The sequence below is a fragment of the Enhydra lutris genome, unplaced genomic scaffold (assembly GCF_002288905.1).
Source record: "Enhydra lutris kenyoni isolate GAN:26980312 unplaced genomic scaffold, ASM228890v2 scaffoldscaffold8, whole genome shotgun sequence".
NCBI classification, from domain to species: domain Eukaryota; kingdom Metazoa; phylum Chordata; class Mammalia; order Carnivora; family Mustelidae; genus Enhydra; species Enhydra lutris.
The window spans coordinates 42,958,045-42,985,415 of NW_019154092.1; the positions used below are offsets into that span (position 1 = coordinate 42,958,045).

General features: G+C 53.8%; 1 protein-coding gene across 1 annotated transcript in view; it reads left to right on the forward strand.

The window, feature by feature from the left end:
* The window catches only part of LOC111142689 (mitogen-activated protein kinase 4), a 48,977-nt gene extending 21,876 nt beyond the window's left edge, over window positions 1-27,101 (forward strand). The window contains exons 2-5 of the mRNA XM_022495986.1: window positions 17,244-17,388; window positions 18,906-19,067; window positions 23,465-23,666; window positions 26,405-27,101. Of these exons, the coding sequence (XP_022351694.1) occupies window positions 17,244-17,388; window positions 18,906-19,067; window positions 23,465-23,666; window positions 26,405-27,101 (1,206 nt within the window). The remainder of the gene's footprint in view (window positions 1-17,243; window positions 17,389-18,905; window positions 19,068-23,464; window positions 23,667-26,404) is intronic.
* The last annotated feature ends 270 nt before the right edge of the window (window positions 27,102-27,371 follow it).

The following is a 27,371-nucleotide window of genomic DNA, read 5'->3' on the forward strand; positions in this document are numbered from 1 at the left end:
AGAAGGGACAGCTGATGGTCTGACAAGTAAGGAAACAGACAAAGGATAAAGGCAGACATCCGAATTACTAGAAAGTCACAGCCATCGGGCTCTGGAGAGGGGTTCCTGCCTCCCTTTGATGTCCGAGAGCCACAGCGTCTGAAAACTCAGAGTTGTGCTGTTCAAAACCCGACCCTGCCGAAGGGTGTCCAGTCTCGGTCTGTTTTCAGAAGCCAGTTGTGTAATGTGAATGGCGATAAAAACTTGAGCACTCCCACGCATTTGCTGCGCCCTTGATTAACCGGTCATCGTGGGAGTCCATGGTCATCCTGTGGTTTGGGTAGGGCCCTGTCTCCCATTTTATAGATGAGGAAAACGAAAACTGAGGGGGCTGAGATTGCCCAGGCTTCTGTAGCTAGTGAGTGTACATGTGGCTTCACTCCAGGACTTCCGACTTGAGGTCTAGTGCTCTTTCCCACACAGATGTTGTCAAACTGTGTTCCTTGGAGCCTGGGGGTTCTTCCCCAGGGGCTGCCGCAGGGATGCAGGGAGGCCCTCAGGCAGGTCTGGACCTCCCACCTCTGACTCAGCAAGAGGTGCTAGGTGTTTAGCTGCCAGAGACTCTGGATGGGGAAGCATCAAAGAGGTCCTGCTGCTTGGAAGAAAACAAGAGAGTGAGAGAAAAAGAGAGCTTTGAAGCTACTGAGAATGGTGCCCTTAATAGTTGGGGATCATTTCTATCCAAAACCAATTAAAGTCAAAAGAAAGGCTTGGGACTATGTGCATATAGGGCACACCTGCTCCCTGGCAATCTCAGCCAGCCTGAATGACTTACCCCAAGGGTGTCCTGGTCCTACGGGACTCAGGTTCCCTGCGAGCTGCCCCAGGTGGGCTCATCCACTGGCCTTAGACGGGCACTTCTTGGCTCCCCTTCTCCGCAGCCACCTCCCTATGCAGGCAGAGTCCTCGAGCCACCCGGGGCCATCAGTGCCTTTTACAGCCTCTGTCCCCATGGTGTCCTCACTATCTGCCAGAGCCCTGTTGTCACCTCTTCCAAGTGGGCTCCCGTCTGCATGTGTCTCCCCAGCTGTGAACACTTGATACTCAGTGGAGGAGTGACAGATGTCTTCCTGCATTTTAACAATGGCCCCCTGCACATCCAGACTATTACCCCATATAATTTATTCCAAAAGTGGGAAATCAAGCACGACACAGGACTTCCGGGAAGAGTTATTTGCATAGAGAGGGCTTCGGTAACACCGTATAGATGGCACTGATTCACCCGGGAAGATCTGGCCTCACTGCCAGCCTCCGGCTCTGCTCCCTCCCTCTGCACCCACCCCACCCTCACCTAGAGAGGGGAAAGAATGTGAGAGGGGCATCTGGGGTTAGTCCCTGACTTACCCTCGCCGTCCTCAGCGGCAGACACCGAAAGTGGGAAGTCTGTGCTGGGTGTGGTGGGAGGGCAGTTGTTGTGCCTTGACTGCCTCGGGTCGCTCTAAGAAACCAATCCAAACTGAGCGTGCTTGACAAACCTCAGCGGGCCCTGTGTGGCCACGGGTGGTGACACCGGGAAGACAGGACAGAGACTCACATCTTAGCCAAGCACACAGGGCGGCATGGGATATCCGGTGTGGAATGAGTGACACGGACGGGTCTTCTGGAGAAAACTTTCCTTTCCCTCCCCCTGTCTCTGGCCCCGTTTTCCTTCTAAGTTAGAGCTCGTTTGGAAAGAGTGCATCTTGAGGATGTGGGCGTGAAGGTAGCCTTAATGGTCGTCAGGCTCTAGGTAGGAAGTGAGAGGCGGCATTGCAGGGGAGGGCACCAGCGAGGGAAAGGGGGTGAACATCTCACAGAGAGCAGAGCCTGACCGCCCCCGGGAAGCAGGGAGTGGAAGGCTGGGGGCAGAGCAGTAAGAACCCAGGAAATCAGGTTGGCTGAGGCGTTTGGGCACAACAAGCAAAGGAGCACCCTTGAAGCCTCTCAAAATATAGCCAGGGCCATCTGGGTGGCTCCTTCCAATTAAGTGGCCAACTCTTGGTTTTGACTCAGGGTCGTGGGATCGAGCCCCACTTCGGGCTCTGCACTGGGGGGATGCAGCCTGCTTAAGATTCTCTCTCCCTCTCCCTCTGGTCCTCCCCAACCCCCACTGTCTCTCTTAAGAAAACTAAATAGAGCTGAGAAAGGAAGGACTGCGTGGCACTCTTCAGAGCAGCGTGCTTCGCACGTGTTTTCTGTTTCATCCCGACAGCCCCGTAGGGAGTTTTCTCAGGGAGGTTAAGAAAATCACTGTTAAGTCACTAGCACGGAAGCTGCTGGCGCAGGACTCAAACCCAGGTCCAGAGCTCGTGTTCCCAGCACCGATATGCCACCTGTGAGGCATCTCTGTCTGGCCTCACAGGGGAGTGTGGGCTGTGGTGAGACCAGAGCCAGGTCCTCCTGCTGAGAAACCCTCCAAATGCTTCCATGCCCCGTGTTACCCCCATGCTGGAGCACCTGAGAGTCAGGGTGCCCACAGACAGCCAGAAGGATTTGTGTGGGGTTTGATTTTTGCTGTTTAAAAAAAAAACAAATATCACCATTGCGGGAAGAAAATCAAGCCTTCTTTGGGCTTTGCCTTAGTTCGCTGGGGCCACATGTCAAAGCAGCCCACGCTGAGCGCCCTACAGAATGGAAACCCCTTACCTCATAGTTCTGGGCACCACACGTCTGACCTCAGGGCATTGCCAGGGTCGGTTCCTCCAGGTGCTAGGAGGAAGGGTCCCTTCCATGCCTGACCCTGGCTTCTTTGGCAGTCTTTGGCATTTCTTGGCTTGTAGAAGTCTCACTCCCTCTGTGCCTTCATCTTCCTATAGCTGCCTCCCCACGTGGGTGTCTTGTGTCCACATTTCGTCTTCCGGTAAGGAGACGAGTCAGCCTGGGTGGAAGTCCGTCCTGCCGACTTCGTCTGAACTGACAACACCTGCAGTGACCTCTTTCTGATCTGGAGTTAGAACATACTTGGCGGGTTGAGGTCATGTCCCCAGAGGTCAGCCCTCGCTTCAGTCATTGGCCACAAGCTCAGGGCTTCCCTGGCACACATGGGCGCTGACTACAAATTCGGGGCCTACATACTCCCTCATTTAAATGATTCACAGAACTCAGGAAAGCCCTACGCTTCCGACTACAGTGTTCTTACAAAGGTTATGAATCCCAGCCAGCCAGAGCGAGAAATCCCAAAGGCAGAGCCCAGGAGGGTCCCATACGTGAAGGTTTTTTGGTCACATAGGTGGGTGTCACCAACCAAGGACATTCACTCAACCTCCAGGGTCCAGAGTTCTTCCTGGGCTTTCATCATGTAAGCATGGTTGATTGAATCGTTGGGCACCTGGACGAACTCAAGCTCTAGCAGACCCCCAGTCCTCCCACCCAGCTCTCTGTTCACATGGCCAGATCCATCCTGAAGCTATCTGCAGGCCCACAGTGAGTAACAATCGCCCTCTTGACCCGCAGGACATTCCAGAGGGTTTAGACGCGTCCTCGTCGGAACCGGGGGAAAAGACCAGCCAAATTCTCTATTCTATAGCAGTAGCTAGAAGTGAATCTAACAGAAGGATGTCGACTGCTTGTTCACACTCCCTCTAAATGCCCTGGAATACTAGACGGCGGTGAAGATGAAGCAGCTATGGCTTCACACACAACTGGCGCTCGTACTACGGTTTTGAAGACCCAATGCACTCACAGCGCTTTCTCGTAAATATTGAAGCAAAGCTCATCCCCCTTCTTTGTAACCATCCGCCTAGGATTGCTGGACCCACCGGGTGGGGTGCTGGAAAGTTGTATAGAGACTGGACTTCCTCTTTGGGGCCCACTCCCCCTGCCCCGTGCCCCTCCCCTTCCTCAGACCCGCGCTTTCTCTAAGTGTCCAGGGCCCTTGCAATCTCCTACCTCGCTTAGCTCTCCAGGAACTTTCCAGAGGCACTGCTGAGTGTGGAGAATAAAATCCCTGCATACTCTTTCGCCAGGGGGAGGCATGGAATTTGCTTTTTTAGCTATTCTTCTAAAAATGAAACCAAGGCTCTTGGTCAAGGAATTTAAGGCAGCCGGGTGGCAAGGGGAGGAGATCAGAGACCTTTTCTGGTGGCCAGAGATCTACCAGCTTGTTTTGTAAGGAGGGAAAGAAACATCCTTCAAAACGAAGCTAACTTCCTCTGTAACCTTTCCCTCTTCACAGACTCTCTGGGGTGACCAGAGCTCTAGACAGTCTGCCTCAGGCTATGAGAAGTGAGGCCCTGCTGTGATTTACCTCAGGGAAGGTTCCTAGACTAGGTCGGTACCTGCTTTCCTGTCTCGAAGATCCTGACAACATGCCTCCCTGTCCTCCTCGGCCCTTGCCTCTTCCTTGGCCCTTTGTCCTCCTGGTGAGAGCCGAATTCACCACAGAGTTGGTGAATCCCAACTCAGGACCTCTCACAATGTGTTCATATGGTCATATATTTTTGTAATATTTGCAAGTTGAGCTGTCTTGGCAGCCATCAGCTAAGAAGGGGCCTGTTTCCATTCTGACTTGCCTCCTACCATGTCTTCCCTCGTGTTGGGTCATGCTGGCAGGGCTCAGCATCTGGGGCCTCTGAGAGGAGGCTGGGCTAATGGTACTTAGCTTTGGGTTTAGTCGAGTATATTTACATGATTTGCAGTTACTTCTATATATAGTTCAGTCATTGCCTGTCGTCTTGGTGTAGGAATAGCTCCCAGGAATCCTTCGGTGGCCCCTGAATCAAGTCATGGGGTGTCAGCCCACAAAAGAAGCAGAGCCCACCTACAGCTCATAACGTGTGGCCATGTCTGGCCCATCCTGGTTCACAACAGCCTGGTCAGTGAGTGCCACCAATTCAAATAATAAAAGTTGAGTCACCACACGAGAAAGCTAGAAATGCCCCCTGAGTCTTAACAGCGCATACATGAAAGAGGGCTAAGTAGCATTTTTCCCAAACTTGACAAGAGTCCTAAAAATATATATGACCTTACCAAACGAGTTCTGGAGGTGAGAGAAATTTATAAAATACCAGTCATTCTGAAATATCAAACATAGTGAAGACTGAGTTAGCTTTTTCAGTTATCTTTCAAAGACTGAGTTATATTTAAATTCTGACTGTGAAAAATTACGGTACAAAATTGCCGTACAAGAGATGATCAGATGAGGCGGTACGTTTCAGAAGTTTGCTACCTGCAGTTTGCCAAGCAGCTAATTAGTAAAAATGTTATCTTTGTGAATTGTGTGGTGCTTGTGGTATTTGCCAGCTCTTTATAGTTTTTAATTTGCTACAGTTTTCTGACTGAAAAATACTCTCATAATTTTGTGTTCATAATTTTATGTATTTTTTAAAGATTTTATTTATTTATTTGACAGACAGATCACAAGTAGGCAGAGAGGAAGGGAAGCAGACTCCCCGCTGAGCAGAGAGCCCGATGCGGGGCTCGATCCCAGGACCCTGGGATCATGACCTGAGCCGAAGGCAGAGGCTTTAACCCACTGAGCCACCCAGGTGCCCCACATAATTTTATATTTTTAAGAGGCCCCCAGAACTTACCCCAACCTCCTTTTCGTTTCGTTCTTCACACCCTCAGGCCCTATCCCCTCCCTCGCTCAGAGTGTCCTTTGGCTTAATGATGGTCTTTGTAGTCAAACCAGAAAACTCATTGCATAGAATTGGCTTGTAAGCTCCCTGAGATTACAACTCAGGAGTGCCTCACACACAGCCAGACCTATGGGAAAAACTCAAGAAATGCCTGTCGACAAACAATCCCCTCTGAAACAGGACTAGAATTCCCTGGAGCAGGTGACCCCAATGGTCCCTCAAGTGCGGGGCATTTCAGAAGTGGGACATGTCTGGAGGCCTGCAGGTGTTTTTGGAAGAGAAGTATTTCCGCAGAGAGAGGATGTGATTCTTGGTGGATAATGTGATCCAGGCAGCCCAACCACCAAGGAGAGAAGACCTTTCTTGAATCAAGCTCAGACAGAGTTACTAAGCCCAGAGCTGGGTTTGGACCCTGACAGGACCAATATTGGCGGGGAGCGGGGGGAGGGGAGGCTGGAGTTGGTGTCAGGGCCTTTCCGCCACTCTCTTCTCTGACCCCACAGTCTTCCTCCATCCCCTGCAGCCTGTGCTTCTTCCCTGGTGGTTGGGGGAAGGGGACAAGGGCAACAATCCTGCAGGCAGGCCCTTCCCCCCATCCCCCACCCCCCTTGCAGCCTGCCCTTCCCCACCCTTGAGGCCAGAGCCTCTGTGAATTCAGAGCAGCCAACATTTCTGATTGCTTCTGTCACACATGGTCACCTGGGCCTTCAGCCTCCTCCACCTGCAGACCCCAGGCACAGCAGGTGCAATGGTCCCTGCCCTCAGGGGCCCAGAGATGAGTGAGGGCTGCAGTGTGTTTCCGTCCACAGCAGGAGCCATAATGACACGAGTCCTTGCTAATAGAACAGAAGACAATGGCTAACAGGTCAGTGTTTCCTCTCCCAGGTAAGCGTGTGAACAAGAACCTTGCCCAGTATTTCCTAAGGTGTATCCAGAGAAAGGTTGGTCCCCAAAACATGCTTAGAAAATAATGCTTATGCGGACAAAGAGGGGTGCCAGGTGTGCATCCTGAACCCCATCCAGGAGACCCTGAGACTCTGTAAACCTCTTGGTTGGTGTCCACCTGCCTGAAGGGTCTGTCTGTTCACACGCTGTAGCTCCTCCCATCAGCCTCTTTAGGATGTGAGCCCTTTTTGGGAAACACTGCCTTAACTCAAAGTAGTGACTCCATAAGGGAGACTTTCCGACCCCAGGCCAGGGAGGTAGCCAAATTCAGAAGTAATGGGGCTTTTTTTGGCTCATTCTCCCCCATTCTGCAGGCAGCTACTTCCTTTCCTATAAACAGGCTGGGCCCAGCAGGAGTCCTACCCTGCCCAGTGCCAACTTCCCCAGGCTCCTGCCCTTCATAGGCTCCCAAGAGAGGGATTTCCAACCTGTTCAGGTGAACTGCCGAGGCCCAGCGTCTGTCCCTGCCCATCGCCATCCGTATAATCAGTTTGCCCCAGGGCTCCAAGATCTGCCCCTCCCTTCTAACATGCACCTGACCCTGCTTCCATAGGAAAAGGCAAGACCATGACAACATAGCCCTCACTTTTCTCAGTCTGATTCCATCTTAGTTATCTTACACAAAGGTGGTGGTGTATACCCCAGAGACTTCTGAGGAAGGGGAGCCCAGAAGGTTCTTCCGAGAGCGTCCTGCAAGCTGAAAAGAGGGAGAAGGCTTACGTTCCGGGAAGGGACGGTGCATGAGCAGCCATGAGAGGAGGGGCAGAAATGGGGACGGAACTGTGTGCTGTGGGACTCGATGTTGGGCCTGTGCCGTTGAGCTCCCCGCCACAGAGCCGGGACAGTGACAGCGCCCATCCTGCAGGTCCATCCTCTTTTTGAGAGCGGGGGTGGAAGGATTGGAACACAGCGCTGAGTCTGACCTCCACCTTGGCCCCCCAGCAAGATCCGCAGCCCAAGGGGCCCAGCTCCCATGCTGCAGCATCAAGATAATGTCGGGCGGAAAGGAGCCCCTGGATTTCAGAGGGCTGGACTTGAACATGGCTGCTACTCTTGCCCCGTGATTTTCATGTGGCCAACGAACTTCAAAATAATTTATTGGCTCGTGGTCATTTCCAGAAATTCCGCTATGGGCCTATCAGTCATTCCTCCAGATTACATTCATTCCATTAATTCACCACATTGAACGTGAGCGTCTTCCCTGAGCAACGCAGGTGGAGAGAGAATGTCTGGCCCCTGCCTTCCGGATCTCCCCTGCTCCTCAGAGTTGTGCATTTAGAGATGACGGGATCCAGGAACACAGAGGCTTGCCCAGTAAGCCAGGCAGAGGGGGTCGGGCCTGCGGGAATTTCCCCAGCTGTGAGATGAAAAAATAAATATTTCTCTTCCAGGGTTGTCATGAGCTCAGCTGAGCTAATGCAGGCAAGAAATCTCCTGTGCCTCATAGGAGCTCCACACGCAGTAGCTCCCTCCCCTGCCAGTAGCTCCCTCCCCTGCCGGCCCAAAGATGCTCTGTTATGCGCACCTGGGTGTTAAGGAGAGATCTCAGAGGAGGGTTTTCGAGGGGAGGGAGAAGGTTAGAGTGCTGTCCTCATTTGGAGGTGGGGCTGGAGGACAGAAAGGGGAGACTTGGGGCTCAGAGATGGACGTCTTTGATGTATCCCCACATGGCCACAAGGATCACTGATGTCCCCTTATCACAGAGGCCTTCCCGGATCACCCACCCAGTCCATTTGTCTGTCTCCTTACCCCGCTTGCTTTTTATTCTTGCCCCATCTCCAGGGGACATAGCATCTATTTGCTTGTTCCACTGTCTTTCCAGCCAACAGGTGCACTCCGTGATGACAAGGACTTTGTTCTGTTCACGGCTGGGACTGCGTCTCAGCACTGCCCATTTTTAGCCAACCTGGCCTTGGTCACGTTGCTCACCACTCTATATTTTTCTCACAGAGTTATTTTGATCATGAAATGCACTAGTAATAAAGCAGCCCTTGGCATCGAGCCTGGCATATCGTTAGGTTTTCCAATAAATGGCAGCCATTGTTACGACTGGTCGCTTTCCAGGCAAGGTCTGCTTCCCACGGCGCAGCCGTCCGGGGGAGTGTCTGTGGCTGCTCAAGGATTCATCTCATCCCGAGTGGGGCTACAAACAGAAGCTGCCCCAACTGGGGTGCCTCGAAAATACTGCTTACCTTTCCAAGCAGTTGATCTGTAGGGCACCGGTTCTCAAACATGGCTCTAAAGTGGGATCACGTGGGAAACTGTAAAAAGTACGGATGCTGGGGCCCCCCAGCTGGAGAGTCCGCCATAGCTGGTATGGCAGATGGCCTGAGCATCGGGATTCTCTGAAGATCTCTAGATGCTTCTAATGTGTGGCAGGTTTGAGAGCCAGTGCCCCAGAGGGCCACCAGATTTCCCCTCGAAGGTCAGCAAGACAAATGCCTAATTAGGGCCTGTCAGTTAATAGGGTCTTCCTAATCCGAGTCTTTGCTCACAGACCAGCCCATTGAAAATTAGTCACTTGGGCCCAGCAGGGCCACTCATTTAAAGGTTGCGGTTGTGGTGGGCCATCCTAAGACTCTAACGCCCCACAGAGGAATGCTTGAGGACCAGGAATGCAAACAGATGGGGAAACTGAGGCTGAAGGCGCCCAAGCAAAGCCTTCCCTCCATCCAACTCTCTAACCAGCTCAGGGGCCCATCCCTGGCGAGGATGGTGCTGGTGATAGTGCTGGTGATCTTGGTACATCTTGGTACATCTCCAGACAAACAGAACATTTTGCCATGTCTTTGACCTGTGGTAGAATGGCGAGTTCGTGGTTTGGGAGGACAATGTCCCAAGCTTTCATCTGTGGCAGAAGCTCTTATTTTATTAGAAGACAACCACATTTCAAGAAGGCGCTTTTTAAAAAGAAGGCCCACCCCATTGCTCCCACTTTCCTGCTGTTTCAAAGTAAGAGGCAAAGGGCCGCTGGGTGGCTTAGTTAAGTAGCCAACTGTCGGTTTCGGCTCAGGTCATGATCTCGGGGTTGTGGGATCGAGCCCCGCATTGGGCTCCGGGCTTTTCTGGAGTCTGCTTCAGATCCTTTACCTTCCCTTCTGCTCCCCTGCTCCCGCCCCCCTCTCTCAAATAAATAAAATCTTTTTAAAAATCAATAAAGAAAAAGTAAAAGTAAGAGGAAGAATGTTGGGCTGAGTGAAATAAGCCAGTCACAAAAGGACATGATGACACTTGTATGGGTAGGAAAGTAGAAGGTTGGGGTCGGGGCCTGGGGACTTGTTTAATGGGTACAGACTCTGTTTTCACTGTTGTTGGTTGGTTGGTTGGTTGGTTGGACAACCTCGTCAATGTACTCAGTGCCACTTAATTGCTTGAAAGTGGTTAATTTTATGTTAAGCGTGTCTTGCCACAATTGAAAATAAATTTTTTTTTCAAAGATTTTTATTTACTTATTTGACTGAGAGAGGGAACACAAGCAGGGAGAGTGATGGAGGGAAAAGCCGGCCTCCCGCCAAGCAGGGAGCCCAATGTGGGGCTTGATCCCAGGACTCGGGATCACGATCCGAGCTGAAGGCAGATGCCCAATGACTGAGCCATGATTCTTTCAGGGCACCTGGCTCACTCCATCCATAGAGCACTCGACTCTTGATCTCAAGGTCATGAGTTCATCTTTTCTTTTTTTTTTACTATAAAGAGAAATAACCACATGGCGTCTTTAGGCCTTTACAAACTTAACTGGGCTTTGGTTGATTTCCATGGAAACCTAGGAAGAGATTGTGAATTTCACTGGCCAGGATCCCCCCTGTGCACAGAGTGGGGAAGGAGCAGCCCAGACGAACGGGGACAGCCGATCAGCATTGAGGGCATCTTGAAGTTAATGACCGCTCTGTGCAGCCGACTGAGCCCTACTCTTTCTTCAGCCGTGTGCACTGTAGCTGTATGAACACAGCGTACCCCATTACTTAACCAGCGACTGCGCTGTGCACTGGGCTTTGAAGACTGTGTGTTTCTTTCCTCGCCTTGAGCGATTCCCTGCTGTATATTTTCATGGAAATGAGTTTAATAGAATGAGTTTGGAGTCAGCAATAAGAAAGGCTCTTTGGCTGTGGTGTTACTTCTTTTAAAAAAAGGCTTCTAACGTGCCTGATGGGGATATTGGCACAAGTAAGAATTACACCTTAGGAGGGAAAAGACTGGAGGAGGAAGGCCATACGTCTTTGCTTAGAGGGGGCCTCTGGGAAGGTGTTGTTTTTCTAAATGATCTTTGATGAGTATCTGTAACACAAAGAATTAACCCCATCATAGGTCAGCCTGCTGCTCTGATGGGGAAATCTGCCTGGGCTGTGAGCGAGGCAAATCACAAGTCCTTAGGGCCGGGCATGATATGCAAGATGAGTAGGGCCTTGCTGGCCCCGGTGCGGCCCTCTGACCTCGCAGCATCACCTCACCCACCTGATGACCTGAGCGTGCACTGAATCAGTCCGGGTCCCCAAGTGTCCGAGTGCCCGCCAAAGTCCAAGAAGCGGTGCTCTGGATGTCCACCAGGGGAGTGGTGTCAGGGTTCCCCGTGCTGTGTACCTGGACACCGCTCCCTGTTAGGAGCCCAGTCCTCTCCCCCTCATTCCACTCTCCCCCCACCCCCGATGCTTTTGATAGCCCTGATGGCTTTAGAGGCTTTTCTGATGTGAATGGCAGGAGGGCTACGTAGTCAGATGGAAGGCACACCAGCCGCATAGCCTGCGGCGGAATCCCAGCTTGCCACGTACAGCCTGTGTGACGCTGGAGAGACCACTTACCCTCTCTGTGCCTGAGATTGCTCCCTGAAAAATGGCTACAGTGAAAGTCCCTGCCTCCCTGGGTTGTTGTGAGGATGAAGTGAGTTAATCCATGTGAAGCAGCACAGTTTGACGAGCTCAGTGAATGTTAGCTGTTATGATCCTATTACAGAGATTTCTGTCTCCTGCTTTGGCTCAGAGCCTCAGGGAACAAGCTTAACTCTTCCGTATGACAACCTTGCAAACATCTAAAGTCAGCTCTTGGGGCCCCTGGATGGCTCAGTCATTTGAGCATCTGACTCTTGATTTCAGCTCAGGTCAGGATCTCAGGGTGATGAGATCGAGCCCCACGTCAGCCTCTGCGCTCAGCATGGAGTCTGCAAGATCCTCCTCTCTCTCCCTCTTTCTCTGCCCCTCCCCCACCCATGCAATCTCTCTCTCTCTCAAATAAATAAAAAAACACTTAAAGGCAGCTCTCATGCCACCCACCCCCTTTATGTTCTGCAGGCTAAAAATCCCACGTCTTTCCCATTCCTTGTGTGACATCCCTTTGATTTCCACCGCACGCTCCCTGGAAGATCTTCTGGGAACGTGCACGCCTATAAGAGTCACAGCACCCATGCGGCAACCTGCACGGACCCCTAAGGCTAAAAATTTTACTTCTCCATAGCCTGATTTCTTTTTCCCTTGACCTAGTTTCTTCTAGATCAGACAGGGGTGCCTGTGTGTGCTGCAAGGACACGTGGTGCCCAAGGGCCTTCCCAGGGGCCTTCCCGAGCCCCCAGGGTCCCCTGCTGTCCAGAGAGCAGCATCTTGGTGCCAGCCAGGCTTGCAAGGCTCTCTAGGCTGCGAGGGACAGGGACTGCAGAGCCGGTAACCACCTTGCTCCATCAACACCCTGCCCGGTAGTAAGAACCTGCAGGAGCCCTACCAGAGGACGCAGACCTGTCCAGGGGGAACTGGAAGAACAGAGCAGCCACTCACGGCCTCTGATGAAACTCCCATCCTACTCACAACCCCTCCTTCCTCACTCTACAACCGTCCATGGCTGCCTTGGTTCTTCTTGGTGTTCTCCAACTGGGCAGGGGCACTCAGGCTCCCTGGGGAGCTCATTCAGGATGGAGACCAATGACTCCAGGTGAGCAGCTTTGGGCAATCTGTACCTCTCACCAGCACTCCTGATTTCTCCTTGCTGGGGGTCCACTAACTTTCAGAACGAAGGTCGTTCTCCTCAGCCCCTTTGTCCACATGCCCAGATGTCTTTCTGTCCCCTGAGCACATTCTAGGTCTTCCCACCCTCTACCTTGACTCACACTGGTCCCCGTTGTCACCACCCAGCTATCCCAAGATGTCCCCTCCAGCAAGACCAGCTTGGACCGCATCTCCAGGAAGCCTTCACTGACCCACTGCCAAACAAAGCCTGTCCCTGTGCATTCTGAGCGGTCCTCTTCCTTGCTGCTTATGGGGGCGCTGATGTGTGTGCTGGTGGTGGTCCAGCGACGTGCAGGTTAGAGTGAGGACTCCAGAGCAGGACACCCTAGGCCACATCCCAGTCATACGAGCTTGGGCAGGGGGCCCTGTGGAGAGCCTGCATCGAGAGGCTGACGGGAGGACGGCAGAATGAAAGCGTGCAAAATGCTAACCCAGGAGCGCTGTCTGTTAAGTGTCTGACGCTTGGTTTCAGCTCAGGTCCTGATGGCAGGGTCGTAAGATCGTGCCCCGCAGGCTCCGTGCTGAGCTCAGAGTCTGCTCAAGGCTCTCTCTCTCTCTCTCCCTCGTCCCCTCTTTCCCACTCCCTCTCTCTCTCATAAATAAATAAATAGATCTTTAAAAAAAGGTCAAAGGCTAACACAGTGCTCAGCGCAGAGTAGGTCCCACGTAAATGTTGACCAAGATCATTTCCTTATCCTTCTGACAACCATATTGACTATTTCATCTCTACCTACATTATATGCTCTTTGAAGACGGGCTGGTTTTAATCATCGTCTTCATTTCCACCGCTCAGGGACACCACATGCCACAGACTTGCGGTAGAGAAGGTGAGGCTGTCCGAGTCCCCACCACCCTGGCCCGGAAGCGGGGACAGCCCTAAGCAGCCATTCAGTATGAGGGGAGAAACCAGCCTTTGCACCTTGTCACCCTACCCCCCCCTCCCCAAAACGCACTCAGCTACAGCTGACTGGGCTTTTATGCTTCAGAGGCTGTGTCCCCGTTTCAATTCTCCTGTCCCTGTGAGGGGCCAGAAGGGTGAAGTAGAAGGTGTACTGGAACATGGCTTCTTCCCTAAGCTTCTGTCTCCCAGACACAAGGGGTCAGGCTCAGGAGGCACAGAGCTGGAGCCCACCCAACCCGTGCCGGCCACGGATCGGTGCCCACCCTTCTGGGGTGAGTTTGAGCAAGGCTGTTCTGGATTCCCTGGCAGGCAGCTGCGACTGAATGCATTGTCCCCGCTCCCTCTGCCCAGAGGATGCTCAGAGCATTAATCAGACCTTCTCTCTGGATCTGTTGGGGATCCCTAATTACCCTCGTCAGAGGGCAGCCACTGCTAGATAATTTCCCAAACACCTCCCGTGCTTTTAAAATCAAAACCTCCCCTTGGCTCTACTGGACCCTAAAAAGAAGTGACACTGGCTGGTTGGAGCCCTCACTGAAGAAGGCCCAGAGGCCCCCATGGCTGGGTCTAGACAGGGAATCCTGGCTAGATGCCTCCCGGGAGCACCTCCAGACAGGATGGCAGGAGGAAAGGGACCCTCAGGAAAGGGCAGCTCCAGTCCTGCCTCTTACGTGCTGAGAGGGGGCCATGGAGAATCGTGGGAGTGTTGGTGTCCCGTCTCCTCAGAGACCCACACAGTGGTGCACCACATGGAGACCAGGTACGACAGGTTTCATCCACATACTGAGGGAGCTGAAACTCTCCACACCCTGCAGGCTCTGCCAGGAAAGCCATTTACTTACTGTTTTGTGAGCCCTTCTGATAAAACTCTCCATTCCTGGGTATTCTTTACTCTTTTTTTATTCTAGAAAGTTCTGGCTTTCACCCCACCCACTCTGCTGAAACGTTCTTAAATTCAGATCACCAGGATCGTGTTGTGGGCCCCAGAGCCTCTTGCTTGGACACCCAGGGCTCATCTCAGCTGAGGGCAGGACCCCTGACACCACCTCCTTCCCCATGTCTGCCCTCCCTTGCCCTGCCCCGCCTCCCCTTCCAGAAAGGGAGCCCCCTCTTTGTTCCCAATGCCCCCTTCTGCAGGGCTCCTCTTGCTCCAGAACCTGACAGAAGACACTGCAGCTTCCCAAATTCTCCTCTGCCCAGTGGCTGCTGAAACACATCAGTATATCCTCTGTTTTCAAAACGGCTCGAGGGACAAGTGACCGTGGGGAAGCAGCAGGACCTCGGTTTTCATTCCGAAGTAAGGAAGAGCTGTTGGGTGAACTTTCTCAGCTGCTGTCATGGCCTGGCCCTCATTTCTGGCTCGGGGGCAGCCTTGCCCCTGCAAACATCTTTCTTTTACTTTCCAGGCGGGTGTTTCAGAAGGAAGCCTCCCTGCGGCCCCACTTCAGGCCTGGGTGCTGCGGATTGGCAGGTGTTAATGACAGGAAATTCCATCCCATAGAAGACCGCTCATTTACATATCAGAGCAAACTCCCCTCTGGGTGACTCTGCTTTTGTGTTCCTCTGGCTGCCTCAGCCTCTGACTGGAAAATCGATCAAACCATTCTTTACTGATGACCTGCCTACCCAGAAGTGCACTTCTACAGTTTGGCTTGTGGCTGTAATTTTTTGAAGAATTTTTTTTTTTTTTTAAGATCTTATTTATTTAAAGAGAGAGAGCAAGCGGGATGGGGCCAGAGGGAGGAGAGAATCTCAAGCAGATTCCCTGCTGAGCACAGAACCTACGATACAACCCTGAGATCATGACCTGAGCCAAAATCAAGAGCCAGACGCTCAACCGACTAAGCCACCCAGGCCCCCCTAAAATTTCACTTTTTTATTTAATTTAATTTAATTTATTTATTTGACAGAGATCACAAGTAGGCAGAGAGGCAGGCAGAAAGAGAGGAGGAAGCAGGCTCCCTGCTAAAACAGCCCAATGTGGGGCTCAATCCCAGGACCCTAGGATCATGACCTGAGCCAAAGGCAGAGGCTTTAACCCGCTGAGCCATCCAGGTGCCCCTAAAATTTATTTATTTATTTATTAAATTTTTTTAAAAAAGATTTTATTTATTTATTTGACAGACAGAGATCACAAGTAGGCAGAGAGGCAGGCAGAGAGAGAGAGGAGGAAGCAGGCTCCCCGTGGAGCAAGGAGCCTGATACGGGGCTCAATCCAGGACCCTGGGACCATGACCCGAGCCAAAGGCCCAGGCTCAATCCACTGAGCCACCCAGGAGCCCCACCTAAAATTTATTTTTTAAGTAAGCTCTACACCTGACATGGGGCTTGAAGTCACAACCCTGAGATCAAGAGTCGCATATTCAAGGACTGAGGCAACGAGGCACCCCAGTCTATCTGTAACTTTTAGGATCACACTGAAACCCCTAACAAACCACCGTGCATACAGTAACATGGATAAATCCAGCTGCTTCGTGCTAAGTGAGGGAATTGAGACTCAAAAAGGGGCGAGGACTCCATGTATATGGCATTCCATACAAAGCAAAACCGGAGGACAGAAAACCGGGATCGCTAGGGGGCTAGGGCCAGGGCGTGGGGGATGGGTGATGCGACAGGGACATGAGGGAATCGAAGAAGTTCATTTGGGTGGGAGCATTGAGGCGAGGGAAGGGGTACGCTGTGGTCGCTTCCTCTTTCCCCCTTCCCTCCACCAGTTTGGGTCCCTCCTCTGAAGAAATACGTACCACAGAGGAGAGAGAACTGCCATCATACTGTAGGGCTCTCGGAAGGTTTGAGCAAATAGTTTCTAGATTATTGATCAAAAGCTCCTGGTGGGTATTGGGGCTTCTTAACTTTTCATCTGCGTGAGCCTGGGTCTGTGAGAGTTCCTGCATCAGGAAAAAGGGCAGTTCAAATGCTGAATGGTGAGTTTCATCAGCAGATATCAAGACCATCCCTGGGCTCTCCCACTGGACCCCTTCCCTCCGAATTGTCTCACCTTAACCCCCAGACAGGTCTGCCTTCTCAGTTTAGAGACTGTTCCGAGTCATCCGAATGGACACTCCCAGGTTACACTGTTGGGCCAACTTTCTGGCCCAATATGTAAAGAACAATTTCCAAGTTGCCCAGCTATATTTTCCATTCTATTCGAAACCACGTAGCTCTCCACCACATCTTGTAGGGAGGGCTTCTGTCCCAGACCACAAATCCTTGAGCAGTGGCTGAAATCAGCAAGGACATCCATGCCCTCAGAAAGACACTCTGGAGCTCCCAGAATCCTCTGGGCCAACCAAAGCTGCACCCACTCTCTGTTCAGGGTGTTTCTGTATGCCCTTCACCTGCACCCATTACGGAGCCGGCCTTACCCGTGGTCAGCAGGGGCTTGGCGTCCCCAGCTCTGTAGCCGCATTAATTCTTAACCTTCAGCATCACAGTAACTGGCTTGATTTCAGATGTGTGGCCATTGCTGAAATTCAGCCGCTGGATCAATGAAATTCCAGGTTCTTGTCATCACTCCGTTGATGATGGTAATGAACTTGAGTTTGGCTCCTAGGCATCCAGCTTCTGACTAGATGAGGGCAGATTTGTTTGGCAGGGTGATGCCACGTTGTGGTGGGAAAGCCTTCCTTCCGGAATGTTGGTCTCTTGCCTCCCTACCCACAGTGGAGAATCGCTGGGCCTCAGGGAAGGCTCCAGAGTGGAAGGATCCTGGACGGAGTGCTGTCTTCGGGTGGAAAGAAACGAGAAGGTGCTGGGGAGAGAGGGTATGTCTGCACAGGGCTGCTCATCAGAGCTGGGGGTTTTGTCTTCCAGGGTTACCTGTCGGAAGGGTTGGTGACTAAGTGGTACCGCTCGCCGCGCCTGCTCCTCTCCCCTAACAACTACACCAAAGCCATTGACATGTGGGCCGCCGGCTGCATCCTGGCTGAGATGCTCACGGGGAGAATGCTCTTTGCTGGTAAGTCACTGCCCGTGCCATCTTCCTTCTCTGATGTTCTATAAAAAGGGAGAACTGATTGAAAGGGGAAAAAAAAGGGAAAAACCACACACACACACACACACACACACACACGCGCGCCCCTAAAAAAAATTAAGACAAAAAAAGATGGTAACCACAAAACATCCTAGTCTTTCTCTTTAAAATGACCTGTATGGCTTAATGGACCTACTTGGAAGCCCCTTATCATTTCTGGCAAGATACCAGAAAGGCTGAAAATAGCCTTTTGAGGGCAGAACTTTCAAAGTCAAGTAACGACTTCTATTCAGACACCTTGGGATTGACCACTGGAAACATCCATCCTACATTTTCAGACCCTTCCTCTTCTCTCCCTGCCACTGTAAGCAGCCAGTCTGGAGTGTTCATTTGGGAAGGGGACCGCACAGGGGCTCCCAGGGTCCCTGAACTGACCCTCTGTGAGCCGGCACAGGGGGAGGCCAAAGGGACCGCTTCCAAACAGCCTGAGCCACGGGCCCTTGCTGGGACAGCATCGCAGAAATCCTGTCCGCTCGGGGCTGCACTGGGCGTCGTTGGGGGACACGGAGGAGCCCCACCGTAGGACACCAGCTTCTGGCAGTTTGGAATCGGTGGTAAGGGACAGGCACGCAGAGCAGCTACATAAATCTGGGGACTTCTTGAAGATAGAAAGTGGGTTAAGGATTTAAACTGGTGGAAGTGAGTGGAAAGGTTATCAAGCAAAAAGGGAAAATGGAAGCAGTGGGAGTAAGAGCAGCCTGGAGGTCGAGGGGGACAGCGAGGAGAGAGACCTGACCCCTACCAGGAATGCCACCGCGCCGAGAGAGCGTCAGTGCTCGGGCGGCAAAGATGAGTTGCGTTTCTGAGACTCATAAAGACTGAAGCTTCTTATGGCCGAGCATCCAGCCTGAGGCCTGCCAGGGAGAAGGTGCTCAGTAAGTCGACATTTGGTGAAGGAATGAAGGAGCACAGGCGTGAATGAATGCCTGACTCTGTCCTGTCCCAGCACACTTCTCCACGTACCTGGCATAGCCTGTCCTCCTCCCCTATGCCTCAGGGAGCACAAGCCTCATTCCAGAGCCAGCTGGTTATTTCTGATTGTCCCCCTCCTCGTTAGGGTCCTTCTAATTGGATACCCAAAAGGCGAGGCTCAGTCCTTGTTTTAAAATCACTTCCTTGCCCAGCCCGGGAAAGAACACGCAGAGGTGTCTGGGACGGAGCACTGGGTCCAGACGTTCCCGTCACATTAGCTCTGCTGACTCAGTCTGTATCAGACGGGTCCATTCCAGAGGCAGAGACACTTGTCAACGCCAAGCCCCAGAGATGGCAAGCAACCTGCCTGCAGTCACACAGCAGGCCAGCGGCCGAGTGAAGACCCAAACCCGGGTCCCCTGGCCGCCGGCCCGGTGCTGCTCCCACCGTCCTCCCGGAACCACCGTGGGGCTTCCACCACACCAGCCTCTCGGGCAACGCACTTAACCATGTGGTATTTGGCTCCCTAGGGGCTCACGAGCTGGAGCAGATGCAGCTCATCCTAGAGACCATCCCCGTGGTCCGGGAGGAGGACAAAGACGAGCTGCTCAGGGTGATGCCCTCGTTCATCAGCAGCAGCTGGGAGGTGAAGAGGCCGCTGCGCAAACTGCTCCCCGAAGTGAACAGCGAAGGTACCTCCGCCTGGGGCCAGGCCAGCCTCCGGGAGGCTGTGCTCCGGCTTACCCCAGGGGCCCGGGCGGGTGGTCAGCTTCCAGAAGGACCATGCCGAGTTCCTAGACAGAGGGGTCAAGGCCATGCCACTGCAGCAGGAGTTTGCCCCAGCTCCTTCCAGAATGAGCGTCCCTGGTCCCCGGAGTTCCGCTGCCAGGAGACCCTCAAGGCAAAGCCTGGCGTCCTCCAGAGTCCTTGTCTTTGCTTCCTTTTCCTTCTCGTCTTTCTCACTCACCTTCCTCCATCTCCTCCTTCATCTCCCCTTTCCTTGTTTCCCTTGATGATGTGATGCAGAGAACGTGGGTTTTATGAGCTTCAGACCCAGACCCAGACTCATTGCCCAATTCCATTGGGGAGTAGCTGTTTGGCCTTGAACGAGTTTCCTAACCTCTCTCCCTCTGTTTCCTTAATTGTAAGATGAGTGCAGTGATCCGTGTAACAGGGACATTGTGATGGGTGAGTGAAATAGAATGTGTAAAGCCCTGGGCCTAGGAGAGTTGCTCCATCAGCTGAATGTTAACATTAGAGCCATCTGGGTGGCTCAGGCGGTTAATCCTCAGCCTTCAGCTCAGGTCATGATCTCAGGGTCCTGGGATTGAGCCCCGTGTCAGGTTCCACGCTCAGTGGGCAGTCTGCTTCTCCCTCTCCCTCTGCCCCACTCCCTGCTCATGCTCTGTCTCTCCCTCTGTCTCTCTCTCAAATAAATAAACAAAATCTTTAAATAAAATGTTAACATTATCACTGGATCTCACACCTACCAGAGGCTTCTTGAGGAGACCCCTCCCCGTGTTAGGTAGGACACAGGTTCAGCCAATTGGAAGAGACACCCAAATTTCTAATGACTTTACATAAGATTTCTTTCTCATTTAAGAAAAAAGAAGTTAGGAAGCTTATTTCTCTCTTCTGTAGTAATCACAAAGCAGATAGTCCAGGGCCAAGATGGTGATCCTGCTGCAAAGTCATCCAGGGGCGCAGGCCCCTTCTGTCCTGCTGTTCAGCCATCTTAGGGTGCTGCCCTTACTACCCGGAGGAAGATCGGGAAGGGGGGCAGGTCCTCTTGCCCTTAAGGTCATGAGCTGGAATTTGGACACCTCACCTCCACTCACGTTTCATTGGCCAGAACTCAGTCCCGTGGCTCCAGCTCGCTGCAGTGGAGGTGGTGAAATAGAGGTGTTTATTCCACGCCACTTTGTGTCCATTATTACGAATGAGACCATCAAGAGACCAAGAACTTGGATCACCGGTGTCTTCTAACAATGTCCGTGGCCATGATCCCCGCTCAACCATAAGCTGCCTCAGTTTTCTCTTCATGAAAGGGGAGGAAGGATCATTTCATTCACCACAAATTAAGACTCAGCCCATCTGTATTTGAGTCCCAGGGCCCTGTAGACACCCCACCACGAGACGAGACGGGCATTCACCTCTCAGGAATTCCGGGTCAGGGACGTGTCACCATGTCCCCTCCCCCAAGCAGCCACACACACAGCAGCCCCTCAGTGCCCTGGCTCTCGGAGTGGTGGGCTGTGTCTCCACAAAATCAGAATTGGTCCTGATAGGAGATGAAGCTCCTCATTATCATCGGCAGCATCCCCCAACGTGCCTTAAGCCCCCGCAGTGTCAGGGATGGAAGTTCCGAGACTCGAGAGGTGCTCTCGCTGGGAAGATGGTGAGAACCAAGATGTGAGGGGAGAACAAAGACTAAGGAACGCATCCTAAGGGGCCAGCGAGAGCTCCACCTATTTGGGGAGAGGAAGGGAGTGGAGAGGGACAGAGAAGCTGGCCAGGGGGACACGGTGAGGCCTGGACCAGCAGGATGAGTCACAGACCTGTAGGTAGGAAGTGAGGCTGGAGAGAAGAGCCAAGAGGCCAATGACTTTGGACATGATCCTGTAGCTGAACAGTGTTCACTGAAGCTGGGCATGATCCTCTCTCCCTACGTGCCAAAACTCAACTCCAACCAAAACTCCCTCGCCGGCCTGTGGCCTTGAAAAGCTGGCCTTAAAAGGAGGTCTCCAGCTGACCTCTGGCTTTAGGAGAATGAGGGGTCCCCAGAATGAAATATGGGTCGGGGGAGAGCACCAAGGCCACCCACCTAGGAGAGCTGGCTGGTGACTTGCAGTCCCTCCCTTTTCTGTGCATCCGAGGCCCCGCAGGCTGGGAAGAGGCAGGGTCTCTCCCTGGCTGTAACCTGCAGAGGCTCAAAGGGCGGCCTAGGTGACTCTGTCCCTCAGTGGCTGACAGAGCCATCAAGGCAGGACGAGGGAGACAGGCCCCAAGACCATCATATCGAGGCATCAGTTCTGAGCTCCGTTTACCCTACAAAGTAAAGGTGTCACAAGTGACAAATCTGATGGGAGTGCTCTGGGTGAAGCAGGTTTGGGGCCCTCAGGGCCCACCTGCCTCTCAGTCACCAAAGATGCCCCTGAGGATCCTTCCAGAACCCCGGGGGCTCTGGAAAGTCCCGTTTGAAGTTCACTGGGCCACAGGAAGGTGACAAGATGGTATGGAAGCCTCATATTAGAAATGCCTTCAGAAAATGTGGGGAGGTTGAGCCCAGAGGAGTAGGGGGGTGGGAGGGCTTGGTTTCTGCGTTGAGAAAGACAAAACTAGTGCCGTGGCAGATACATCTGGGAACTCCAGGAAGATCTGCTGGCGGTGTAGACACGGCTCGCCTCCCGTCCGGACAGAGTGGGGGAGCCTGGAGCTCTCCCAGAACCCAGGCCGTCAGAGAAGTGTCTGCCATCTTCAACACTCAGCCTTCAGGGGGCAGATTTAGTTTAGAGACCAGAAGGGATTTTCTAGTCTTTAGGCTTCTGGAAGTGTCTGGCACCTGCTAGAAGACCAGCTGTCAGGAAAAGGAAAGAGGAGACTCATCCTCACTAGAGTCCATGTGGGGCACTTCAGGGTTCGCTGGGTCTTTGTTAATAACAGTGATGCCGGTGATGATGCCTGCCCATGTCCAGAGCTTCAGCTCTCTCCTGTCCTTGTCAGAAGGTCCAGAGTAATCAGCTGGATCGAGGGAGGGCGGCAGCCCAAAGAGGGAGAAGCTCGCCCTGCCCAGAGCCAGGCAGGGCCGGGGCGGACTTTCAGGTCCCAGCCCTGACCCAGAGGCTCCCCCTGAGCCTCTGAGCTCTTGGCGGTGATCGGAGTTTCTGCTGCTTTACTGATCTTGCGGTCTGGGCTTACGGAATGGCACCACGTCCTCCCAGGAGGCTGCGGCCTTCCGGATCCCTCAATTTCCTGAATCATTGATGAATTTTGCTGCAGAGAGACCCAGGGCTGGGGTGAGGGGCAGGGCGGTGGTGGCCGGCTTGCAGCCTTTCTCCCCTGCCACGTGGGCGGTAACACGATTAGCCCCGCCGGGATTCAGGTGGGCTCTCCTGCGCTGAGACGTGATGCAAACCTCCAGGCTAGACCTTGCACTGAGATGAGCCGGGGCAGAGCCCACAAGGCAGATGGCTGCCCCTGCCCCGCCTGGAGAAAGGACACCAGTCCCGTGCGCAGAGCTGGTGTGTGGCCACTGCGTACCCACGCCGCCCGACTGGCTACCAAAATTTCGATGTACTTTCATGCTGGCGGGCAGCCAGCCACCGTGCAGGGCTTCGGAGTGTCCCTTCCTGTCCCCAGGTTCCAGTGCCTAGGACCTCCCCTTGATCTGGACCCTGGTCCCCAGGAGGGCTTCAAGCTTGGTGGTTAAATATTTTAATATCAAGCCTGCTGTTGTTTGTCAAACCTCCAGGCGCAGCCTGTGGTAGGAAGGCAGGGCCAGGGAGCCCTGGGCTATCGGGCCTGTCCCACCTGCCTCACCTTTCAGTGACCTGTCTCACAGGTCACTGCCGGCACCTGGGAGCTAAGGCTCCCCCGGGCACCCCAGCAACACACAATCTGTAACCAGTGGGAGTGGGTGTAGAGACACCGCAGCTCCCCCCGACTCCACAAGGGAGCCACCTCTGAGATGTGTCCCATGCTGTCTCCTAGAGGACGCCCCCCCCCCCCACAGTGGGACTGAGCTCCAGGTGTCCTGCTCATGCGCACAGCCCCCTCCCCTGCCAGTGCTTCCAGGGAGGGTCACCATGTACTCACCTATAGCCCAGACCAGCCTAAGGCAGACTCCTAGCCCTGTACTGGCTCTTAACCAACAGCAACTGGGACAAGTCACTTTTCCCCACTGGGCCTCTGTTTATTCATTCGTGAAATCAGAAAAGCAATTATCTACTCTGAATTTGCACTGGATTGTGGTGAGGATCACAAGAAAGGAGAATGGCTGAAAAGCTTTCTACAAATGGGAAAGTACCAAAAAATGTCTCTGCTAGGCAGGGCAGTGAATGACTTTCATGTCCTGTTTTGCTCCCCGCAGCCATTGACTTTCTGGAGAAGATCCTGACCTTTAACCCCATGGATCGTCTAACAGCAGAGATGGGGCTGCAGCACCCCTACATGAGCCCGTACTCGTGCCCGGAGGACGAGCCCACCTCGCAGCACCCCTTCCGCATTGAAGATGAGATCGATGACATCCTGCTGATGGCTGCCAACCAGAGCCAGCTCTCCAACTGGGATAGGTACGGTTCCAGGGGCCTCTGGCTCTGGAGTGTAGAATCCACGTTCTCATCCTCCCGTTTCTGTTTTGCCTCTGATCCTCTGTGACCTTTCCCTCTACCTCCCAAGCTCTATACCCCATGGGGTTCTTTCCCCACTTAGCTTTCTGCCTTTCTCTCCTGTCCCCAGGCACTCCCAGCAGGTGAGCGTGTGTGGGTCGGGAGCCTTCCTTTGTGCAATACGGCCACCACCCCTGTCCTCCCCACCCTGAGTGTTCTAGAGCCAGGGCTCTGTACAAGGTTCAGCGACATTTAAGGAGTACCCGTCACTGGAACTCTTCTGGCAGACTGGGAATATGCCCTAGAAAAGTAGACTGCACCAGCGCACAGAGAGGAGACAGTGTGACATTTACTACTACACAAAATTTCACATGGTCCTCATTATTGAAACCTCCCGAGAGTGCCATGAAGTGGGGTGCCATTATCACTACTGCTCAGTGACACATGAGGAAGCCACAGCTCAGAGAGGGTAGAGACTAGCGTCAGGCCACACAGCTAATGCCTGCCTCCTGGGGGGCCTCCTGGATTTGCATCTATGTCAGACACTGCTGAGCAGTGACAGCACTCTGGCCTGCCAGACTGGGCTGAGCCTCCGAATCCTTCCCAACACAGTGTACCCGGAAGTCACTATCCGTGATTCAGCATTGGGTAGAACACACATTTTTTAACAATCTCTGTGTAGGCATGTTATGATTTTTCGGGACCCTTCCTGTTCTGACGTTGAGATGAGGCAGCTAAACATTTGGGCGTCACCATCTGCTAATCTGGGGCCAGGAGAGCTGAGAGCTGCTCAGTTTAGAAATAGAAGTCAAGGGCTTAGCAGCTAGGACTCCGAGGAGGCCTAAGTGGGAGCCCCGCTGCTGTGGGAATGTGACAGCTAGTTACATAAGTGACAGATGAGCAAGTTCTCCTTTTCAGTCATTTGACAGATGATAGATTTCTGCGTAAGGAGGCAGTGGGAGGGCCGGGGCAACATTGCTATTTTTGGACAGGTTTGTGGGTTTGTTGTTGTCGATTGTTGTTATCAAGAGTTGCCAGCAAATAGAGATTAATGAAGACCCTTCCTTCTGCCACCCCCGTGCCTTTCCCGCCCTCGACTGTGGTCCCTGCAGCCCCTCCCCCTCTGCGCCACAGCGCTTAAGGGCTCAGAGCACTGGCCCAGCGAGTCCCACCCCATGCTTATCACGGCTCTAGTGCAAGGCTGGGGCAGGAAAACTGACAGGGTTTCTTTAGCCACTGCCCACCAGCTCTGCCCATTTCTCAGCCTGACAGAGTTCCACTCCCGACTTTCCCATCACACCTTCCTGATGGAGATGGGCCATCCATGGCAGACTCCCTCCGATAGGCCCTCCTGCTTTGGGCAAATGGCTTAACCTTGGATGAGCGCCAGCATCACGTCCCAGTGGGGACATCGGGAAGGCAGCATGATAATGCTGATTCCACAGAGTCTCGTCCGAGACCTCCGAGAACCGGCGCTTGGCTCCCGGTGTGTAGCAGTCAGGGATTAGGGTCTTCTCAAGTTCTTCCTCCTAGAAATCTCGGCAGTTTCTAGGACTCTTGCGGTAAGAGGCGGTGTTCCCCCTCTGGGAGGGACTCCTGCCCTCGTGGTGTCACTGGGAGAGAGGGCAGCAGTCCTGGGGCCTCCCTGTGCCTTGTAAACCACATCGTGTGGACCGCTCCTCTGTGTCTACGCTCTCACAGCCAAACCTGCCTGTCTTTGGTGCGCCGGCTTTTCCTGTGTGAGCTCTGGGCATCCTGTACTATGAGCAGCTGGCTGTGGGCCACGGCCTTCCCTCTGCTCCCTGCCTCCCTCCACACGGTTCTGCACAGAGCACCTGGCATGGGGAGGAAAGGGCCCAGCTCGAGCTGATGGCCTGCACACCTGCCCTTCATTTGCTCTTGGCTAGCTGACTTTGTTCTCCATGGCTGCAGGACACTTGACAGCAGAATTCCAAGGATCTTTGGCCTCTCCGGAAGGTGTCTAGAACCTTTCCATAGATCCCACCTACACTGCATTGTTGCAGGGTGCGGGGGGGTGGGGAGGCATCTAACCAGAGCCCCTAAGGCAAGAGGTCTTAGCCCAGGCCGTACCTTAGCATCCCCTGGGGATGTGTTAAAACCATGCAGACGCAGAGCCCCAGTGGAGACCAGCAGAATCAGAGTGTGGGGTGATTCTAATCGGAGCCAGGGCCAAGGAGCACTCATCAGGGCTCCGCTGCTTGAAGTGTGGTCCCTGGACCAGCAGCATCACCTGGGAGCTGGTTAGAACCACGACTCTCTGGCCCGCCTCGAGGCTACTGGATCAAGAGCGGCAACTTTGCAAGGATCGCAGGCGATTTGCATGCCGAGTCTGAGGAGTACGGCCTTGGTGGGTCCATTTGAAAGGAGGTTCCACGAGGCCAGGGAATTTGTTGTTTGGTTCACTGCTGTGCCGGGCAGTGCCAGTGCCTTGTACTTAATAATGTGCTCAAGAAATAACTGTAGGATACTGAACGAGTACAGAAGAATACAAGGGTTAAGCCAAAAAAAAAAAAAAAATCAGTCCTTCCACCGGAGCCCTGGGGGGTGTGGGTGGGGGCGGTCACGGACCAGAGGGACAGGAAAGGAATGGAAAGGCTGTCTGTGCGCGGCAGACAGGGGTGCGGGGCCTTGGCTCCCTCGGGGAAGGCAACTCACCATTCCGTTTGTCTGCACCCTTGCAGGTACCCTGTGAGCCTGTCCTCGGACCTGGAGTGGAGGCCGGACCGATGCCAGGACGTAAGCGAGGTGCAGCGCGACCCGCGCGCGGGCTCGGCGCCGCTGGCCGAGGACGTGCAGGTGGACCCGCGCAAGGACTCGCAGAGCAGCTCGGAGCGCTTCCTGGAGCGCTCGCACTCGTCCATGGAGCGCGCCTTCGAGGCCGACTACGGGCGCTCCTGCGACTACAAGGTGGGCTCGCCTTCCTACCTGGACAAGCTGCTGTGGCGCGACAGCAAGCCGCACCACTACTCCGAGCCCAAGCTCATCCTGGACCTGTCACACTGGAAGCAGGCGGCCGGGGCGCCCCCAAGCACCACGGTGGCCGCGGACGCTGGGCCACGGGAGGACGAGCCGGCCAACCTCTTCCTGGAGATCGCACAGTGGGTCAAGAGCACGCAAGGTGGCCCGGAGCGCGCCAGCCCGCCCCCCGACAGCCCTGAGCGCCGCCTGTCTGCCTCTCCGCCCGGCTGCCCGGCCCCCATCGACGGGGGCGCCAGCCCCCAGTTCGACCTGGACGTGTTCATCTCCCGCGCCCTGAAGCTCTGCAGCAAGCCCGAGGACCTGCCGGACAATAAACTGGGTGACCTCAACGGCGCGTGCCTCCCCGAGCACCCCGGCGATCTCGTGCAGACCGAGGCCTTCTCCAAAGAAAGGTGGTGAGGGAGAGGGGGAGCTCCAGGCACCCCTGAGCGGAGGCCACCCGGGAAAGCCGGGCCTGGCAAGAAGGGGCTGGCCCTCCTCCCCGGCTTCTCCACCGTCCCTTGTACCCCTCTCTGCTGCCTTGGGGTTAGCAAAACACAGGAAGGATCCGAGGAGGGAGAGGAATGTCCATTTCTTAAACTGCCTTAATAACTAGCCTTTAACCTCTGGGAGCAGGTTTGAACAGGAGCCTAGTTTGGGGGTTGATCACTTTCCCAGCAAAGAGGGGGC